The 21,830-nt window shown below is 49.9% G+C and overlaps 1 protein-coding gene across 2 annotated transcripts in view; it reads left to right on the top strand.

Annotated features, from left to right (window-relative positions):
* The window catches only part of GNAO1 (G protein subunit alpha o1), a 143,832-nt gene that overhangs the window by 105,493 nt on the left and 16,509 nt on the right, over window positions 1-21,830 (top strand). For both annotated transcript variants that reach the window (XM_042797314.1, XM_042797315.1), the window contains exons 5-6: window positions 13,401-13,529; window positions 14,243-14,372. In XM_042797314.1, coding sequence (XP_042653248.1) covers window positions 13,401-13,529; window positions 14,243-14,372 — 259 coding nt within the window. The remainder of the gene's footprint in view (window positions 1-13,400; window positions 13,530-14,242; window positions 14,373-21,830) is intronic.

The raw sequence follows: 21,830 nt of genomic DNA, 5'->3' as shown, positions 1-21,830 counted from the left end.
TGCGTGGGCTGCTGTGGACAGGCCCACACTCCCTCTGCCCTGTGAACACAGGCTCCGGGCAGGGCTGCTTAGTTTGGTCGTGACAGCACAGTTCAGAGCAGAAGGAGGCCAGAGCACAGCAGAGCAAACACCCGTCCTTGTGCCAAAATCCTCATGCTTACACCTTCACTACCTCTGAGATGTTTGATGCATTTAAATGTTTGAGTGCCTGAAGAAGGCACCTCCTCCAAGGTCCCTGGGGGTTGTTTCTGGAGCTGAATTTATTGGGAAAAAAGAGGAGAAGTGTTGCTGAACCTGGACTGTAAGGCAGCACCTTCTCCCTGCTGCTGGGAGGGGACATAAAAGATACAGGGGAGAAAGAAACCAGGCTCAAACCGCACCGTGGAGCCTTGCCAAGGAAGTGTCAGCTCAGGTTTTGGCAGTTAGTCCAAGCCTTGCTGGGGATTTATGATGCACTTTACCTCGCTGTAACCCCTTTCCTTCTGGGCTATGTAGAGCAGCAGGTTTGCTGGGAGCACCGGCATGCAAAAGAAATTCAGTGCTCCAAAACCGTAAGCCCAAGCCATGAAACAACCCTTGAGCAGTCACTGTAGCTCTGAGGCTCTGGCAGCATTTTTAATGATATAAATCAGCATTTCCCAATCCCTCAGTATTGCTCTTGGTACGTAAGGTTTGACGATAGCATAAGAGCCATTTCCAAATCCTTGTTCAGAAAAATACCAGCCAGTACATCCTACCGAGCAGCGTTAACGTCAGTTTAAACATTTTCAGTTAAACAGCCACACGGCCTTGCAATCCCCAACATGAGAAATCCTGCACCGGGGAGTGTGCTGAACAGCAAGGCCAAATCTGCAACGGGCAGAAGTAGGAGAAAGAAAAAGAGAGAGGAGGCTGACACTAGCTAGCAGCTGCTGAGAGCTGGGAATTGGCAACTGAGTCCAGGCAAAAATCTTTGCTCAAATTAAGCTAGGGTTGGAAGCAGCAACTTCTTTGCATTAAGAAATCCCCAGAGGAGTATCTCACTGAACAAAAATACGTAAACAAAGAAATGACTCAAATAGGGAAGTTACAAATAAACTCAGGAAAAAAGGCTACACCTTTCTACCCAGAAACTCAACTCCCTATATCCTGCCCAGGGGACCACCCTAAAGGAAGTAAGAGCTTCCCCACGCACAACAAAGTGCTGCATCTCGTGATCCAGAGTCTTGAGCGGGTCCCACCTGCAGGCAGCGGTGGCAGCGCAAGTCTGGAAGGTGACAGAAGGGAGCTTTGGGCACAGGACACCCCGGACATACCTCTGGGCAACCGCTTCCCACCTACGGCTGCTCTCTGGGCAGGGCTGGATGGGTTTCCCACTTGCTGGTGCTTCCCAGCACCAGTGGAGCTTCTGGGGTGGAGCACCCGGGCAGGACAGCAAGACATCTGCAGTCACTATGGGAGACTTAAGAGCATCTGCTTAAAATAGTTGGCAGCAAATAGAAAATGTGCTAAATGCACAGAGGTCACCTGCGTGACCTGTTTATCTTACCAAGGGTTTCTCTGGCTTCTGTGCAGGCACCCATCTGAGTGTCTGAAAGAGCTGCCCAAACCCCTGGTCTGCCTGGTTCAGCCCATTTATTCTGCAGTTTATCTTCCCTTGCCCCGGAACAGAGGCACCGTGGGAGGGCTGTGGGTTTTGCTTTGAGTTGCTGCTTTCCACCAGACGAGAAATCTGGGTATAGGATTAGCACTGATACCATGTTTGAAGTCCCAGCAAAGAGCATCGCAGGGTGGGACTCCCTGGCTTGTCAGGGCGTTTTGTGGTGATGGTGGGGAGCAAGCAGCTTTGCTCCATGGGCGGGGAGAGCTCCTGCATGGACGTATAGCCCACATCAACAGGGAAAACCTGAAGAAAAATCAGACGAAATCCAGTATCTGCCTTTAAAGATGCTACCTTGCATCCCCTGCCACATGTTCCCATAACAACAGGGCCGTGTTACGCACCTCCGTGGTTCCGACCGCAGTCCCCCGGCTGCTCCCTTCGCACCGTAGCCTGGCATGTCGCGCCGGCTCCCTGCCCGCTCACGCTCCCTGGCTCCTTCCTCCACATTGCTCATCCTCCTCCTTTTTCCTCGCTTACACCTTAAATCTCATCAGTCCCATTCTCAGCCCTAGGGACAAGTGGGTCATGCAGTGAGTGCGTGCAGAAGACCCAACGTGAACAACGTACGTGGGTGTGCAAAGGCGAGGCCTAGCGTGAGCAACAGGGCAGCTATGGCCCGGCCCCAGACTGCAGCCTTCCCTGTGTGGACGTAAGGGGGGCACTCCTGGGATTCAGGGGGGGTTATTTTTATTTTCACTTTGCAGTGGGAGCCAAAAAGCTCTTTATTCTAAGAAGCTTCAAACATTGATTGGATACGGCTGAGCCTTCCATCAGCTGGTGCAGTGCCACCAGATGAATAAATCTTGCATGCATCTGTAATTACTGCTTAGCTTGTGTTTAAATGCAGTGTCATTGATCTGCAGAACTCATCAAAATCCATATAGCAATGCATGAAATTATATTGGATGGAGCAGAAAACTACATGACAACATCCATTTTCAGCCTTCTTTGTTCACCAAAAAAAACCCCCCAAACCCACATTTATTTATCTCTATTAATATTCTTGGGTTAACTCACGATTTAATCATCAATTGTAGCTCCATTTTATAGGCTGTTCTTTATGTAGGAAATATATTTATTTCTTATAATAGGCCAGCAATTTTCTAAAATTTCTACCAGCCTTACAGTATTTGCCCCTACATGGGCAAAATCCCTATTACAAGCGTGGAAGAATATTGCTCAGGGGTTATAAAATTCGGTATGGAAAGGTCTTGTGGTTAAAGCTCCTGACTGCGATTTAGGGAACCCAGTCTGACTTCCAAGTGCCATCACAGACTTCCCGTCATGTCCTCAGGTGAGTCATCTATCCCCTTAATACTTATATCCCTCCTAAAGCAAGTGTGATTAATGACATTTCCCTGCTCCAGTGGGAGGCTGGGAGGACACATCAATCATGCTCAGCAAGAGCTGAGGTGCTCCAGCAGCAGAGAGCGCAGAAACACGGGCTGGGCAAGGGCAATGCTTGTGCTAACCAGCCATCTGCTCGAGATGCTCTCCTCCTCCTCTGCGGCCAAGAGGAAGCAAAAGCATTTATTGGCAATAAAGTCCACATTGTCTGGAAGGACTCCGGATGTTTTCCAGACCTCATGCTGCTCTGGGCCAGCTCCATCCTCTGACTGGAAGTGAAGTGCTCCTGGGGTCGGTTCAGACTTCTCCCACCGAGCAGGCAGGGACTCCTGCTCTGCCTGCCTGGCTTGCTGCAGCACCTTGGCCCGCGGCTCGCTCCCCAGAGCCGTGGTCACTGGCAGGTCGGTGGGCAGACAGCAGAGGCTGCTTCTGGCAGGGATGTGTCCCCAGGGCACACGGGAAAGGCTCTGCACAACCTCAAGTGCAGAGACGGGAGCTGTCCCCAGCCCTGATGGAGGAACATGCCTTGGAGGTGCATCTCCCACAGAGCCACCCCAGCTCTGTGGCCAGGCTGTCCCGTATGGAGTATCCCAAACTGATTTTATCACACACACATCCCTGACGCATCTCCAGCTGAACACAGGGATCAGCCCACTCCTGCAGAGACCTGGGAGCAACCCACACCTCTTGATGGGCTGCAGGAGTGTAACCCTCCAGGGGAGGTTGTGTGGTGACAGGAGACTACGATTACAGACCTCTCCGAGGTTGCTCATGCCTGTAAGAGAGAGAAAAAGGAAAAGTGGGTGGTCAGCAGGATGTCTCGCCAGCCCAGCCTGGCCCGGGTGGCAGCATTCCTTGATGGGAACGATCAAGCTGTTTTGATACATGGCAAACAAATCTCCTAACAACGACTCGGCTGAACGTTTTCTAAAGGGATGAGAAACTCCACGACTTTTCCCTTACGGGTCTCTGCTTCTGGATCTGGCCTGGACTGAAACCAGAATGCTGCAATACCACAAGCAAAGCTGTTCTCGGAGGAGCCTCAGCCTGGCAGCCACCGAGAAGGACCAGAAAGTCCATTTGCATAGCACAGATTTTACATGCCCAAGAGATGTGTCTGGGATAACTAAGACATTTTTAGAGTGCAGCCAAGGGTAAAATTTCCAGGTTTTGCTTTCACTAGCTGTGGGTCACAGACTGATTTTGGTACCCATGGTTTCTGGCAGGGATGCTTAAATGGGATTTGAAAGCAGAAATCTCTATAGCTTGCTAATAGCTCAGGAAAATGGACAGATGAGGAGATCCAGAAACACAATTCCCACTCCTTCACCAGCATCACATCTTCTTCAGCACGGTGAGTGGATAAATGAGGCCCCTGTTTGAAGTCAGCTCCCAGCAGACCCACCCCACTCTTCGTAATTGCGCCATCATCCAGCTATGGGCATCCTTTATCTACTTGATACGAGAGCACAGATCTCATTAACTAACGCTTTTCTTCGTAGCATTAGATTGAAATGCCTCACCAGTGCTATCCCTCTGCAGATGGACATCTAGCACTACAAAAACACTGCAGCTATATCTATTATTTTCTTTCTTAGAAGTGTAGACGTTAATGCTACTTCCCCTACTGCTACAAGTGTGTAAATAGATGTCCTGGGCCTTCGTGCACACCCTGGGAATCTCCTTGGCCAGTGGTTAAAGTCCACGGGTCTGGTTTCATCTGTGGTCACAGCTGTCTGCTCTCCAGGGTTGGAGTAATTCTGAGTAATTAGCTCAGGAGATTGCCTCGGGGCCAAGTCGAATCGGCCTCCGTGCGGTGTGAGGAGCTGGGAGCCTTCGTGCCTCTGTCTGTGCTCACCACGGGGCCGGGGCCGCGGGGCGCTGGGCTTGTGGCTGCCTCTGCCCTGCTCGGGCCGAGCGGCCGAGCGCCGCAGGGGTGGGCACGCCGGGAGCCCCGCTGCAGCGCGGGGGCTGCGCCCTCCCATCAGGGCTCCTTCCTGGAACAAGCCCTTCATTATCCCAAACTCCCTGTGGCTTATTTTTAGCCTCTCCTTTTCTTTTCTTTCTTCTTCTTCTTTTTTTTTTTTTTTTTTTTTTTACAGTATAGAAAGCCATCAGCTCCACTGTCAGCAGGTTTGTGACAGCAGTCCTGGAGCAAAAAAAAAAAAAAAAAAGTCAACCCCACTTACTCTGTTGCATAAAGGTTTAAGCATAAATCCTGCTTGCTTCCAGGGTGCTGAGTCCTACCAGGCCTTACCCCTGCTCCAGCTCAGCTACTGTCCTTCAAAGCTGGTCGTCAGAAGGAGGCAGAGGCTTACATAAAGCAAGAGGTAGACGAGAGCTGTTGAGCCTTCCTCTGCTTCAGCCAGGGTTCGATTAGCGCCCGCGTCAGCCCCGGCGTGCGGAGGGCTCCCGCGTGCAGGGCCACCGGGAGAGAAGCCCTTGCACAGCCTGAGCCATGCGTCATCCCTGCGGGCTCGGGTTTACGTAGCGCCGCTGGAAAGATCCAGCCAGCCCCCATAAAAAGCCTGTGCTTATAAAACAAAGGCGAGGGGTGCCCTGTGGTCAGCAGCTCTGCGCTAAACAATGACTTCAATCACAGAGGCTTTATATAAACAGCGGTACTGCCCGGGTGAGGACACTTGGAAAAGGGATCGCACCACTGCTAGCAAAGCTTGTCCAGCAGAGCTGCCCATGCAGCAGCTCCGAGGGGGCTCCTTTAAACTGGCTGGTTCTCCAAGTAGCGTCGTATTAAGTGACCGTAAAGCAGACAGTTACATACAGAACAAGGCAGTTGTGGCTCCCTCCTTTCCCCATCTCAAACAGGATCCAGGAGAGGAGGAAAGTCCCTTCCTGGTGTGATGGAAGGCTCCAAAGAGCTTCCATATAGGAATGTCTTGGGAGCAGAGCAGAGATGCTCCACGGGGGACGTGCTGAGGTCTATGGAAATGTCTACAGAGAAACAAGTTGGAAGTAGGGAGGAGAGAGAGGACAGCTGTTCCCATACAACAATTAACAAAGTTAAACTCCGACATGGCAGTTTAAAAACCAGAAAGAGGCAGTTTTTCACAGGGTAGCTGAGCTGGGAAATTCCTTGCTGCCGATGTGGCTGTTAGAAGTTTACATTGCTTCAAAAAGCACCTAGGCAAATTTTTGGAAGAAAAAGCATTGAAGAGTAATAAATAGGAAGATATCACCCTTCTCTTTGAAACTGTTATCCATACGAAGTATTGGAGGCTGGGAAAACTCTTTGCATGCTGCATACTTGCTCTGTACTTGTACTCTTCCCTCCACATCTGCTCCTGGGCACTAGTTAAGCTAGGTGGGTCATTGATTTGATCCAGACACATTGTTCTTCTCTTTTGTAAGGGTTCCAATGTGTTAAAAAAATCTTTATCATCCCGTCTTACATACTGCCCAATTTTCAGATTTCGTTGCAGAAGGATGAGCCCACATCTGCTGTCCCAGAGCCGCTACAAAACATTTCTGAGTAGGTTGTTAATGTTGGCTTTTCCCCCAAAGCCCACCTCTCCCCCAGCCAGAGCTTTCTGATCATAAACTCAAACGGTACCACAGCATCCTTTTATTCCAGCAGTAACAAGACCGTGATATATTGCTGACCAATCCGCCACCCACGAGCAAAGCCAGACAGCAGCTTACGCCTGGAGACCCTTTATGTCCTGAAGTACCTTTGTTATACCGTTGCTATTTAGTGACTCTGCTCATCCACATGCAATGCTAAAAATTATTCTGGATCTAGTCATGCCTTGGAAAACTGCAAGTCTAACTAGGACAGCTAAACTCCAAGCTGCTTTTGTTCATTCCTCCTGCCTATCATTAGTATTAATATCAACTTGTCAAGCTGATCTTGATGTACAAGCCCTGTACAGGCCTGCTTCAGTGCAGGGAAAAAAAAAAAAAAAAAAAATTAAAAAGCATTGCAATGTAGCATGCCTTCTGTCAAGATCTGGCAGCATCCTTTAATAGCAGGGACTATCCTCCACGTTTCCCAGGGAAAAATAGCAAAAACCCAGGGCATCCAGCAGAGCTTCTTCAGGAAAATAACCCCGGTAATCTCTGGGCCTGGTGACCAACACTCCGGCTGGTAGCAGCCTGCAGGAAGCAGGCACCAGAAGTGGCGTGTCGCTGGTTAGATTTAGGGGAGGGAAGCTGGGGAGTGTTCATGCTGGTATCCCATCTGGGTGGGTGTGAGGTGAGAGTTATCATCAGGAGCAGCAGCAGGACAGCAGAGCCTGCCGTGTAATTCATGTGATTCCCTTTGAGGCAGGACTGGCTGAGGGGGGAACGCAGCCAGAAACACCAAACGCATTGCCCAAAGTCCAGGAGCGAATTCCCAAGACCTTCCTTCCCTGGGCTGGGCTCAGAAAACGCCAGATGATGCTCTTGCCCTCTTAGCTGAACTACTTATCCCCTACGGTCCCTTCCTCCTGCCCGCCCTAACCCCCCTGGAAGTGCCTGAGGAGCAGCATGTAACGCCTTCAGGTTTTTGTTAGGAGGGCTCTGCGCACGCGTGTGCACGCCCGTGGTCCCTACCCTTCGGTGGGACTGGCTTCTGAAGGGACACGGTGCCACTGCTTGGCTACGTTTCAAGCCTTTCATAAATGATGATTATTGAAGACACGTGTTGCGTCACCGCCGCGTGTGCTGGATGAGCGCTGGGCCCTGCGAGTGGGCTGCAGTTTATTTTGTCCCTTCCCCTCAAATAACACAACAGATATGGCTGGGCATGGAGGCTGCAGGAAAAATGCTGCGGTGCTGTGACCTCCGGGTGTTTGCCCAGCACCGGCTGCCCCGGGCAGCCATACCAAGCTGTATCGCACCTTCAAGAAGCAGCACCCACATGGTTTTTCTCTTCTGGTAGAAGATAATACAAGAGTTTACTGGGATGTTGTAGAGCCACTACTGACACTCCCTACACCCAGTGCTTATCCTCTGGATACTTACCGTACAGTCACAATGGTTCTAATGCTAAATGTACATTGACCTGTGTGTTCATGGATGAAAAAAAAAAGAAGAAGCAAAGGTACAAGCAAAGCCCAGATGCAGAGAACCTTCCATCCATGAACTCGGAAGGAGCGCTTGAGTGAAGCCATCTTCACATAAGCATCTAGAGTTAGGTGAGATGGATCCTGCTCGTGACAACCTTAATTAAAAACTTGGCATTTGCCAGGACATAGTGTTGGAGCTGACCCCTGAGCGCCTCAGTACGCAGAGTAGAAAATAACCCAGCGGTGACTCAGCTGTGTCTGTTAACAAATGGGGATCTGCTTTTTCAATCAAATACAGCGCAAGCCAACAAAACGACGCTGGGGTATCCCACGCACGGCCTTTCCTTTTCGGAGGAGATGTGGGCAGAGGGCAGGACCGGGAGGCTGGAGGAGCAGCTGGGAAGATGCCGCTGTCTCCAGACTTGCTCTCCTCCAGTTCCCACTCCCCTGCCTGCAGACCTGCCCCAGACCAAGGCCCAGGCTGCGGCTGCTGCTCGCCAAGCACTGGGGACGTGAGCTCGGCGTCGGCGCGCTGCGAGCACCCCGGGTGTGCACAGCGCCGGCTGGATGCTGCCTGCAAAAAGGCTGCCAAGGAAGGGAAAAACCCAACAGACGTTTAACCATTTTATTGCCCTTAACCTCAACAGACGTGAATGCGCATCTGTGTAAGCTTTGCCACAGGTATCCAGCTTTGACCACAGCCTCCAACCTCAGCTACACTTCTTCATCCAAGAAAGCAGGCAGCGGAGCCTTTGGCATAGGCAGTACAGTCCTGGGAGAAGGTTCCCATGGTAGCAGAGTGCCTGGGGAGGGATCCCCATCCACGTGCTGCACGTAGGCTGCTGCTGCCGGTCTGTTCCCATGGGATAACTCGGACAACAGTCTTCTCTCCATGCAGTGTCTCTGGCATCAACAATGCTGCTACCACACGCTGTTGGAAACAGCAAGTGAAGGAGCAAGAAACTCTTATTTTCTCCCTATTTTCAATATTACTCTGTGAAGGTATTCAATATCGGCTGGTCCTTATAGGGCATCTGCCTTTTGTAGCCTCAGTTCGACGAGTTCCTCTCCCTGTATTTGGGAAATGCCATTTCTTGTGCATTTTGGTTTTAGCAGCGTCGTACAGTTGGGCTTCACCTCTCTGAGCCTGATAAACTGAGTGGCTCAGAAACCCGCAATCTGCTTCAAAACAAAGCATTTAAGATCTATAAGCAGTAATGGAGCTCAGGAGTATAAATGCTAGAGGGTTACTCGTGTACTCAAAAACCTTCTAACCTTTCTTCAGCTTTTTTTAACCCCTGCAAGCTCTGGGCAAAGCAGGCTGCAGATAAGAGATGATGTGTCGTTTCAGATATGCTTCCACTCCAGCATGCAAACCCCAGAGCTGGGAAGTGGAAGGAGCTGTGACGCCAGCACTGTGCAACGAAGATGATGTGGAAGGGGGAGAGCCGAGCACTCGCTCTGTGGCCTCCAAAGTGCTTTTATTTCTGCTGGTTAAACAGATGCCAGCTTCTGAGGGGATTATGTGTCATCGAGCCTGTTGGCTGTGACAACTAATTATCTCCAGCAACGGTTTGGCCTTGAGGTTTGCGGTTCAAAGGGCATACTAGGAGTGCTGTCACCCAGCGCCGTGTGTAGCAATTTGTCCCCGTTTGCATTTCCCTGTTCCCAAAGAGGCAGCACCTCCAACACATCTCGTCCTCCCCAGCTCAGGCTCACACCCAGCAGACCAGCAGGTCCTCCCGAGCAGCATGGGCAGGGAGCACCAGCGCTCTGGTGAAGCCCCAGCGAGACCTCCAGCAGGAACCAAGGAGAACAAGCAGCAGCTAAAATCGGCTCAGCATCCAAACGGCAGCTAAAATCAGCTCAGCACCCAAACAGCCTGCCTGAGCTTCCCGTTCCTGCAGCTGGATGTTGGCACGGCAGCCGTGCCACCGCACGCTCCTCCGGCCGAGCTTCGTGGGGTGCACACACCAACGGGGTCCAGCTCAGCTGCGGCCAAGTCGAGGGGAAAAAAATACCTGCTGCAGTCTGAGATGGGAGAAATTCCAGAGGAGAGAAGCCAGAGGAGTAAACCGTTTTGGAATGTAGCCTCTAAACCAGCACTGAGACTGTTGTATACCTTCATATAAATTGATGGCTGACCCTCATCGAGACTACCAGGAACAGACGAAAAGCAGACCCAGGCAACTGAAGGAATGTAAGTCATTGAGAAACAGATGGAGAATGATGGAAAAGACTAGAGATGAGGAAAGAGATGAGGAGGGGAGTTAATAGAAGAGGCAAAGGGTGTGTTGGCAAGGAGGTATCAGAGCTGGGGTGCCCGGCAGCCAGGCTGGATGCATTAGCGTGGGAGTGACCCCGAGGCACCGGACTCGCAGAGCTCAGCTCACCTGAAGCCAGGACAGTCTGAGTATTGGGGATACTGAGTATTCCTCTGTCACAGCACCAGTTAAGCGCTGGGAAGCAGTGCCCATGTCCAGACAGATGCTAGAGAGCCCCCAGCTGAGGTTCCTATGGAGATATCCCAATGGGATTGGAAGCTGGATGCTGTAAGGGAGGAGAGGGTGGATGGGGTGGATCCTGCTTGGCTCTTCTCCCTCTGCCGCTATCATCCTGCCCCCTCAAGAGGCTGGCAGGCTGCATCAGCTCCCCCAAACCTCTGATCCCCCAGGGTAACTCAGGTGGAGCCGGACACACAAGGTGCGTCGCCTCGGACAAGGAGGCGAGGCTTTCCAAGCCTCAGAACCAGGCTGTGTGCAGGATCGAGTCAAATCTGGAGCTAATGTGCTGTCAGGCAGCCACAGGGAACGCTGCGGGGAAGAGCCGTAGGCTGTGCACACTGGTAGCGAAAGTGAGAACCCCCTGAAGTCCCAATACACAGCCTGGGGTTTAGAGGATGCTGCTGTTGACAAGCAAGTCATCACAGGTTGAAGGCAGTAATTAGAGTAACAAAATCCTCTATCACTGTGCTGCTGAGTCCTTTGGCCAGTTTGCAGTAGATTTCTTCATTTGCTGCAGTCCCAGCATTAAAGGAGGATCTCAAAGGCAAGAATAATTAATAGGGAACGTTAAATTGAAGAGAGTTGAATCACAGGAAAATGCAGAAAATTAAGATGGAGGAAGTGATAAAGGTCTTCAGGGTACTGCCGAGATCTGCAAGAGGAAAGGAAAAATCCTTCCTTCTCTTACACCTTCGCTTTTTACCATCACCTTGAAGTATTTTGATCCAGAGGACAGCCTGGGTCTCTGAATAACAGCACTGCAGAGCTGCCTCCGTCTGCGGGAACATGTGAAGAAATGCAGCTGTCTCTTAAATAACAGGAGTTGACACCAATTGTGAATAGATGAGTGATCGTGGCTTCAGCCGTCACAGCGGAGGATCTGATCTCAAATGAAGCCCCATTCATCCATCCAGGGCCCATCATAAGGCTATTAAGGGAGCATCTGTCACAAACCCACAATGGCTTTAAATGCTTGAAAAAAGGGCACAACAAAAATAAGCCTGCTTAGCTTATATACTTTTCTCTAGGTGACGTGATTTTTTTTTTTTTTAGCAAAAATGAATGATAAATATGATGGATAGCCAAAACACATGATGCGAGCAGGGTGAGGTTTGTTGTTGTAGGGTTTGGTTGTCTGTTTGTCCTTCCAGGCTAGTGGGGCAGGCATGAAAGCCGGTGGCAGTGAGCTGTCAGGTAGCAGCATGCACAGCCCCTGGGCACCCTGCCCCGGGGCCCTGGCTCGGCACTCCTGCCAGGACACGGATGGAAAGGCCTCTCCTGCTTTCTGATGCAGCGGGGAAAGCATCTCCAGCAGCAGGACAGGGCAGCACGTTCAGACACAGCGTGCTCACCACCAAGCTGGTGTGATTGGGTTGCTCATCAGGACTAAATCCACACTCCGTGTTTTAAAAAAAAAAAAAAAAATGCATTTTGCTAAACTGAAAGAGAAAGTCAAGCTTAGACATCATGGCTCTCTTATGTGAATGGTTCTCATACCTTCTTGCAGTCATCAGTCAACTCATACTCCCCAGAGACAGCAATGTCTTTTCCTTCCCTACAACTGCACAGCTCCTCTTACTAATCTTTATTCTCTGCAAGCTGCACTGGGCAAAGCTGCCACCCTCTGGCTAACACCTGAACGAGTCCCCTCCCGTCCTGCCCCCCGGCATGTCACCCTCTGCCCCGCTGCCTCTTCGGGTGACATCCAGGCTGCCAGAAGCACAGAGATCGAAGGGCAAGAGCACTGCTCATGCACTGACCTGCTTTATTACATGCACAGTATACCGAAAGCGTCTGGTGTGCATTAGACGGGTGCTCCTGGGGCTGGAGGTGGGCATTTAGATCCCGTAATGCCCATCAGACCCCCTGTAAGAGGAACTGGAGTGTCTGTGTTCATATCAATGGCAATGAGAAAGACTTGACTGTGTGATGCAGCTCTGTGTTTGTAATTCATATTACATTGTAATCCAAATTCCTCTTTTCTTTATAAATTATGTTTAGTTGGGCTGAGTTGTTTTGAAAAATTGTCCTGAATGTGGCTGAAAAAATAGATTGCGGTCATATGTGTGCAGCTGTTGGGTTCCTCTACAAAAACATTTCATGCCGAAAGATGGGACTTCCTACCCAAAGTTTCAGCCTGTGGGGGCATTGCCTATGTTCATAGATTTTAAGCCTGAAGCAGAATAAGGGCAAATGTTTTAAAACCATCCAAATGTTTTAGAAAGCTAAATCATCCCTCTACCCTCCCCCCCCCAAAAAAAAAAACCCAAACGGTTTATACTCCCAGATTATCACCATCTAAGCAGGCCCCTGGATTTTGTCCAAGCACCGCACCTCCCACAGTCCCAGCCCTGTGCTGGCTTTCACACGGCAGCAGTAACTCACTCGGGCAGATTCATCTCCCTTCATTTGAGCTGACTGAAGGCACGGCACCGCGTCGGCGCGAGCCGCCCCGTCTCCCCCCCGTCCCAGCAGAGAGGCAGGCATCTCCCCAAAGTGACTCGACCTGTCTGTTCTGGGAGCGAGACCTATGTGCTCCAACCTCTTACCTGAATAAACCCTTGCAGAAAAGCATGTGTGTGTGTTGAATCCAGCACAATGGACTGATTGGGACCTTCATATTAAAACTGTGTATTTTTCCAGATTGCAATGAGGGCTCACAACACACACACACTTAATTTCCTGCTTTCAGTTCACTATCAGATTTTATACCTAGGTTAGTGGGATTTGTTAACATTTCTTTTTCCCCAGAATAGGATTTTTTTTTTCTTTAACTACATTCAGCCATGAAAAATGGGATTGAAAAAGATTAATAGGAAGTTGAAGGATTCATCTGAGATTGACAAAGATTAATGTGCGTCTTATCTGTTTTCTTTTTCTTTTCTCTTCCTCTCTTAGCTACCTAGACAGCTTAGATCGAATCGGAGCTGCAGACTACCAGCCCACGGAGCAGGATATCCTCCGAACCAGGGTCAAAACAACTGGCATTGTAGAAACCCACTTCACATTCAAAAACCTCCACTTCAGGTTAGTCTAAAACTGCATGTACCAGTAAATTTTCAGGGCATCTATTTGTCACAGGGTTTCCCCAAAGCTCCCAAAGGAGAAATTGTTAAATTACTGGTTAACACAGGGATGGCTCCCACTGCAGAGGACGTAGCATTTTGGGGGGTCAACATTATGCAGTGTTTGACAATCCCACCTTGAAAAATCACTGCCTTGGAAAATGGGAGCTTACGGTATCTTCTCCTAACCCAAACGACACCGCTTTGTTGGGAGGTATAATATGAGATTGGCCCCAAGTCTGATCAAGCTCGTAAATGTAAAAATATTTGGCCAAATCTTTTCTTTAAAGTGGATCAATCGCATGTGGTTAATGCTACATATTGAACCTTATGATGCCAGCCAGCAGAAAGAAGAGGGCATGAAGACACCAAGCCGCACACGCGGCATTTAAAGCAAATAAAACTCAGGAGCTGAGTCTGAACCTCCGCAGACCCTTTGGGACCCAGCGTGCTTCTGCAGCTCTCCCACAGATCCCCACATCCCTCCCTGCAACTGCTCCTCCTGGGCCTCCTCGGCTCCAGGCTCTGGAGGAGGAGACCAAGGCAGTGGTTAAAGACCCTTTGCTTTGTGTTTGGAGCCTTCCAGGGGCCACATGGTCAGAAAATGCTAAGACTGCTGAAGTTTCCCCTTAAATAAGAAAAAGCGGGTGCTGACAGCTTTCTCCTGTGCCGTAGGCTCTTCGATGTCGGGGGCCAGCGGTCAGAACGCAAGAAGTGGATTCACTGCTTTGAGGATGTCACAGCAATCATTTTCTGCGTCGCGCTGAGTGGCTACGACCAGGTGCTCCATGAAGATGAAACCACGGTGAGTCTAACCGGGTCTTGGAGGCCCCAACGCTTCTTTAGGGGATACTGCGTAGCCAGCAACTGCTCAGAGATCGCCGAATGCTCACTGGGGTGCTGCAGTAGTCGCTCCCCCTCGACATTGAAATCCTGGGGAGATTTGTCCTCCTCCACACTCTTCGAAATCAAGTCTGCTTGCCCAGGTAATGCTTCCTTGCACTGGTAAAGTCACAGTGTTTTATTTCTCCTTTTTAGCTGACCTGTGTGTTTTCAAAACATGCTAGCGGGACCCTGTATCCGGAAAGGGGAGATCTAGCTAGGTGGGCTTCTAAAACAAATGTTAAGAAAACGGTCATGCCATGGTGCAGAGGTGCAGGATGACCATGCATACTGAGGCGGGCTCAGGCTAGGAGTATAACCTACTTCTTCAGGCTACAGAAAGTCATTTTCCTGAGTGAAACTGGAACTGTTTGATTCCTCGGGTAATTTGCTCTAGGAGAGCTTTTATGACTTCCCACTGTGACATTAGGCTCAAAATACCATCTGGAAATAAAGCTAGCAAGGACCTGTGCGCTCCCTGGTATTAGAGTGCAATTAATACAAGTGAATTAAATACACAGAAAGGATGCAAGAAGACTCATTACTATATTCTGGCTATTCATTCAGTGTGATAGGGATGCGTGCTTTTGGGACTAAAGACATCTGCAGAGGGCACCCAGTTGCACTTATCTAACGGAAAGGAATTGGAGGCCGTACTCACACTCGGTAATGATTTCATCTGTGCCCAGTCTGCGGCAGCATGGAGGGCTCACACCGCCAGCTCTGTCTCTGAGGCTCCTTATTCTCCTGACGGTAAAGCTGTCAGGCTTGCAGAAAGCTGTTGATGAGGAAGGAATCGAGGGAAGGATTGCTGTTAAGTATCTGTTGTCTCTTCCCAAAAAGACTGGGGCGGCTGTGGTTTCTAGCCTCTTTATGAGCTCTAGCAAACTATTTGATGAAGTCACCTGGTTGTTTGGCTCATATTGGTGCTAGAATTCAGGGTGATTTAACATCACGACTATGTCCCTCCAGACTGACTGAGATGCCCTACACCCTCCCGTGTCCTCTACTTATAACCCTCAGATGTTACCTCCCTCTGAGCCTGGCCCTGATAAGCTCAAGGATGCTCAGTCCTGTAGGATTTACTGGGAAGGAACTAAAATCTCCTGACGTGATTTGAAAAACCCAGCCATTAGCTCAATGCTACAGAGCTCTGCAGCTAGACGGCGGAAACACACCGAGGAGATAAAGAAGAATGCACAGAGAGAGGGCAGACCCACGGGGCAGGGAGCAAAGCTGTGATCTGAGCAGAGAGCAAGGTGCTCTGTAGTTATAACTTGGGCTATGACACTCAAACCATGAAGCCAAAGCAGCCTTTAATACAGGTCACCTTTGGGTGCCAGTCTACACAAGCCAGAGCCTGTGATTCAAAGCCAGGGAGCACAAAATGGAAGGGCTTGAATGCGAATGCCATTTTTTAAATGTCAGCTGTAACTCCTCTGAGAGGGAGGTTACAGCATCTTTCCCGGAGATGCTGCGCTCAGCCCCCCCGCCCTGAAGTGCCCCACTGCAGAAACCGGGATTTGTGCAGCTCCAACTTTCCTTTTGCACCAGGAAAGCAGGCTTGCACTGCGCTGGCACAGCGCTGACATTTGCCTGCTATTTCAATCCCTTTTCACAAAGCGTTTTCTGAGGATGCTGAGCAACAGGAGGGCAGAGGCAGCTGCTGTTCATTTACACATTCGGCGCAATCGGGGAAAGGATTCGGCATCGCCGCCGCCGCCGCGCCCGCAAGACGCCCCCGCCTAACCCAAATAAACAACCCTGAGCGAGGCCAATGCAAATAGGAAAAAATGATGGTGTCAGATCTTGTCTGCCCTATTATACCCCCAGCACAAATGACAGGTGGAAAACGCAACACCCACAAACTCTGGCCCTCTCCCAGCTGAACCCCCAAACATTCAGTCTCCTCCCTGCTAACGTGGTTCCTCCCCGCAAACCCAGCAGTAAAAGCAGCATCTCTTCAGTCAGCTGATTTACCGTCTGTCTGCATCCGTCACATCTGCTGGCTTTAATGACGTAAATCAGCTTTTATTGCTTCTCACTTAGAAAACACAAAGAGGAGGCAGCTGAGAGAGCGAGCTGGGTGCTGCTCCTCCATCTTCATTTTCTATAGAGATGCTTGCTAGGGTCCGGGCACTTCCAGCTGTATTAAGCCACTGAAGGTTTGGGGGGGCTGTACAGATGTCTCTGTGAATGTGAAAAAGAAAACTCGTAGAGCTTTCATTGCTGGTGTGGAGCCATGAGAGGGAAGGAGCCCTACTGCATCTTAGGTGCCCAAAAAGCCACTTGCAAAGCTGGGTGCACAGGGAGAACAGCTTTTCCTGTGTGCTCGGCGCCCTGTTGAAAGCAATCACAGGATTTCACAGGAGCTTTTTGCACTTCTCTAAGTCAGACCACACTTCAGGCAGATGAAACTGCCGTTCGGATAAAGTCAGCCTTTCACACGGAGCAGGGCCTCGCCTTGTTAAGCTCGGTTAGTGCGAGGGCATTAGGATCAGTGTAGTTGTAGGGTCAGCTTGTCTGACTGAAAAAAGCTCACAAACAACAGGTTTACTGTGAACCCTTTCAGATGAAACTGAGCAAAAGAGCTGGTTAAATAAGGCTGGGTGAAATGCCCCCTGACCTGTGCCTGCCCTGAAAATTAAAGCACAGCGCTACACTTGTAAAGTTTTTTTTATGGTTTATTATGCTCTTCGTGTTAAAAGACTGAGCACCCATCCTCCTGCAGCAGCTAAAAAAGGGCTGTTGTATGCGAAGCCATCACTCCCTAAGAGCAGGTAGTCTTTTATAAGGGATATATTTTCTCTCCAATTCCCTGCCACAAAGAGCAGCACGACGGTAATTAAGGAAAGCAAGTACTTCTCTATGTCCAGATCAGAAAGTCATAAATAAAATAGAGAGAACTTTCTGCATCTGTGATTTCTAAGCCCATACGCCCATAAAGACCATGCTCTGGATAGAAGCCCCCAGTGCTGTTGCATCCAGCTCTTCTCCCAAACACCTTCTGACGATGCTGTTGGCAGATCTAAACAGCTTCCCTGTGAGCCTGGCTCCCAGGGGAGAGGAGCAAGCCTACAGGGAGATTCAAGCAGTGACTTCATCAGTCCCATCGCTGCCAGCCACAGCCCACAGCTGGAGCTCATGAGGCAAAATTACACCCTCTGCCCAGCCCATCCAATGCACGAGACGCTGCCTTCAAGGTATTACACCCACCTCTGCCTCTGCCTTTACCGAGCCCGTCACGAGGAGCTGCAGGGCTCTCTGCCATGTTTGTACACGGTGGGAACATCCTGCTTTGACTGACCGAACAACTCCATGGGTTATGTCTTCAGATAACAAGGCTATTTTGTCTCATTTGTGACTTACCTTTGTGTTTCATAAACTGAGGTTACAGGAGAAAAAGCCTCAGATCTGTAATCTGGGAGGAGAGGGACAGCAGTCATGTTAATCAGTAAAACTGGAGAAGATGATTAGCAAAGGTAGATTTGCATTGCTCCTTCTGACTGGGATTCCTAATGGAATTTAAAAGAAGAAAACAATGACATGGGACCTATCACAGGAACCGAGACTATTTTCTTTGGTTTTTTCCTTGCAAATTCAAAGGAGCCATGGCAAGAGAGGGAGGTGTTCGTGTTGCACATTGCTGCCTCTGAAACTAAGATATTTAGGTCACCCGTATCTAGCCAAGACATTCAAGTATTGTTTGTGTCCCCATTGCTGAGCATGGGATGGGTTGAAGCTGCTGTGCTGGTGACCCTTGGTGTGCATTAGTGTTGGCCTGTTGGTTCGTATTTCATTGCATGACCTGGTTAGCGTGCTCTCTCTGCTATCATTGGGCAAAGAAAATTGAATTGCAGCGCTCAGAAATTGCCATAGGAGTGGCAATTGAAAGTGGCTTGGACATCTTAGGAAATATAAGCAGGAGGGGGAATATGGAGTTTCTGTGCTTAGGATAACTATCAGCATCCTTGTAGTTCACATGACAGTTGGCACTTAATCACCAAGGAAAACAAAAAAGACTGAATTGACTGTGTGTTGCAGAAATTACCAGGTCTCCTCCCATGCTCTGGTGAAAAAAAGATGGGTCTTATGATTGTGTTTCTGCCTGGGCAGAGTCTTGACCACAGCATCCTTTCTCCCTCATGCTCAGTAGAAAGCTGCTTGCCCTTTACATCGCCGGTGGGGACACGGTTGTGCAATGACATCTGAACTCTGCTATAAGCAATTCTGTCTCTTGTCCTGCGCAGGAAAAGTTAATTGGACTTTTAATTTGCATGGGTGAGTGGTTATTCCTCTGTAACGTGGCTGGTGGGGCTGCTTTCTTTGTTGAGGTATAAGAAAAATACTGATTTCAAAATAGGCAGTGACATTAAGAAGCCAATGTTTCAAGACCCCTTCCGTTAATGATAGACCCAACACAAAGTAGGAAAAAGCAGCACGGTGGGTCCAAAAGCAGATGAAGTAATTTATATCACTTCATATAAAAGTATGAGAAGTGTCATCTCTAACACCTCCTAGCAGAGCAGGCACGTCTGCCCCATCACAGCAGCACGGGTGCTCCTGGGAGGGGCCCTGGGGAAGCTTTAAGGGACTAAAAGGGTCTTTCACTGTGGATTTACTGTTAAGAGGGGAGGATTATTTGGGGGCTTTAACTTCTCACTCCTCCTTTAGTCACAGCCAGTCCTTTTACATGTGGTACCCAGAGACTGCCTCCCCATCCTCGCGTCTCAGCCAGGGCCTGCCTGAGCTGTTGGAGGTCTCCTACAAACACCTATTAAAGTAATAACAGCTGGAAGGGGGAAGGAAAGGGGGGTGTTAGCTGGCACCGGGACAGCTTACATCCACGCGTGAGCTCCCGGGAGCCCTCCTGGGATGGGACAGCAATTCCCACGTGGAACCCTGGCACAGCAACAGGAGCATCTGTACCTGCTCACCAGGGTATGCTTGCCATGCACAGAGAGCGGCTCCTTGCTTTTGAATAATGTCATCTTCTCTTTAGTGATGGGGGAGGAAAGGTGGATTTTAAGACCAGAACCTTTCCCGGGTAAATAAGGATGCGTGGGCAGAGCAGTGGTTATATTTATTCAGCTGACTGGCAGAGCTGGGGGAAAAATCAACATGTAGAGATCGGAAGGCCAGGTCAGGCAGCCTTAGGAAACTTTGGAACTTGTTTCTGGAATCTGAGAGGAATAGAGGATTTTTATTGTAACTCTCATCTTCTACAGGGATGTGTTGGTTTGTGCTATGTGTATGTTCTGGTTACAACTGAACACCAAGAGTCACTAGTTCTTGGGAAAACACTCTCATTTCCTAACAGGTTTTAAGACAAGTTTATCAAGCTATGTAAGAGAGGCAGAAGGATTTCCGTAGGATCCTTACGTAGTCTTGCTACTGTAGGAGGGTCAGCACCTAACGGTGAAGCTCAGCCCGGGAGAAATCCTCAGCTTCTGTTTCTTAACCAAACGCGACGTGGCCCGGCGCGCTCCCCGCGCTGCTCCCCGCCGGGGCTGCGCGCCGGGGCACGGGGCTGGCGAGGGGCAGCGGGGTACGTGCGCTCACCGCCCGGCCCATGGCTTAACCCACGAGCAGCATCCATGTGTTTCGCCATGCTTTTATTTGAAATTGGCAAGGGTGGTAAAAATGTCATCAAAAACGTTCCGTGAGGGACCCCCCTTGGAAAAAAGGTTAATTATATTTGCTTTCTGTTCCCCTGACCGCCCCCCACTTGCTTCTCTCATCCCAAAGGCTTCTGGTAGCCAAGTATCTCCTGTACAAAACCTTTGCAGGCTTCTACGTGGTTACAGTTTTGACACCACAAGTAGCAACGAGGAGCATTGCTCCGGGGCTCCCACACCAGCCAGTACAAAATGGGTTAGCAAAAACCAGCACACAGGCACGGGATGATCCAAACCAGCAACCTCTTGCGACTGAGACCCACTGAGTAAATGCATTTTTACATTTGTACATGATCGCGTCTTCCCCGTGTGCCGTACAGTGCGTGGTGGGGAGGTGCTCGGCCGTTTCGAGTCTGGGAGCAAAGCGAGTGGTGTACGGTGCAGCAAATCCTGGGCGTCCTGTTTCACTCCGGGTCAGATCAGATGTTTCCTTCATCCACGGAGCCACTTTTACCTAAGTAGAACATTCAGCGGCCGCTGAAGTATATCAATGAAAAGGAAAGCACTAATCAATAAAGTGCTGGGCTCAGTTGTGCTGCCAGCGCGGGCGTGAAGCGGAGCGGGAGAGGGGTGAAAGCCCCCGGCTGTCTCCTGCACCACTCTGAATTTCCAAATCTGGGGGGGGGGGGGGGGACACGACACGCTGCACCCACCCCAAAAACCCCTCCAGCAACGAGACCGTGCAGCCCTGTTCTCTCTAGCGTCTCTCCTGCGGTCGCTGTAACCAGTCTCGTATGTGCACCAGCGGGTTTGGGGAGTGCTGTCCCAAGGAGATGCCGCTGGGAAAAGCCGAGGAGCCGGTCTGGTCTGTACCATGCGTTGCCTTTGATAACCCCCTGACTCTTGGGTGTGCTTCGTCCTCACCGCGCCTGCTCTCTCCGCTACCCGGCTCCCGGCTGAGAGATGGCCACGCGACCGGCGTGCGCGCCCCGGCGTCGGCCTCGCGCGCCGAACATCGCCAGCCTCGGCACCTTCACAGCTTTTCCTCGGCCGTCTGACCTTATCTAGCCAAACAAAGGCCAAAAAATGAGCATTTGAGAGACCAACCAAATTTGGCAGGTATGAAGCTTCTCTTGAACCAAGAAAAAAAAAAAAAAAAAAAAAAAAAAAAAGCACAAAAGAAAAACCGAGTTGAGAGTTGAAAGCAGCAGGGAACATGACACTTGGTTGACTTTGCCGTGAGCTCTTTCCACCACCATAAAACCATGTGGCGGACTTTGCAACTCTCTAACTGGTCTGGTTTTTTCATTCCTCTTATCTTTCTCCTTTCCTGTGTCGTTTTTTTGCATGACCTGTAACCAAAAAGCTGACTTCTCGCTGTGCCTGCATTTGAACCTGTGGCTCTTCTGCTGGCGAGTAGCTAATGTTCTTCTAGAGGCATGAGCTAAAATCAGTGGTAGCTGCCTGACTTCTAGTCTGGTTCTCCTTAGATGCCCTTTGTTACATCTTTCCTTTTTATACTATTTCCTCTTCCTTTTTCACTTTTTTTCCCTCTCTGCGAGACACTTTCTATTAAGCCATCTTCCAAGAGAACTAAAAAAAAACTCTAAAAAATTAAAAGCCCAACAACAGACAACACTAAACCAAGTAACAAAACCAGGCAAAGGTCACGGCAAGGTCATTTCCAAAATTATGTCACCTTGATGTCTGCTTCCAACTCTAGATTAATTCAAGGATCTACCAGTCCTTGGTTAATGTATCCA

Source organism: Tyto alba, unplaced genomic scaffold, assembly GCF_018691265.1.
Source record: "Tyto alba isolate M040663 unplaced genomic scaffold, T.alba_DEE_v4.0 Super-Scaffold_26, whole genome shotgun sequence".
Taxonomy (NCBI): Eukaryota; Metazoa; Chordata; class Aves; order Strigiformes; family Tytonidae; genus Tyto; species Tyto alba.
Note: the sequence above shows the minus strand (reverse complement) of the source record. Positions and strands in the feature narration are given on the sequence as shown.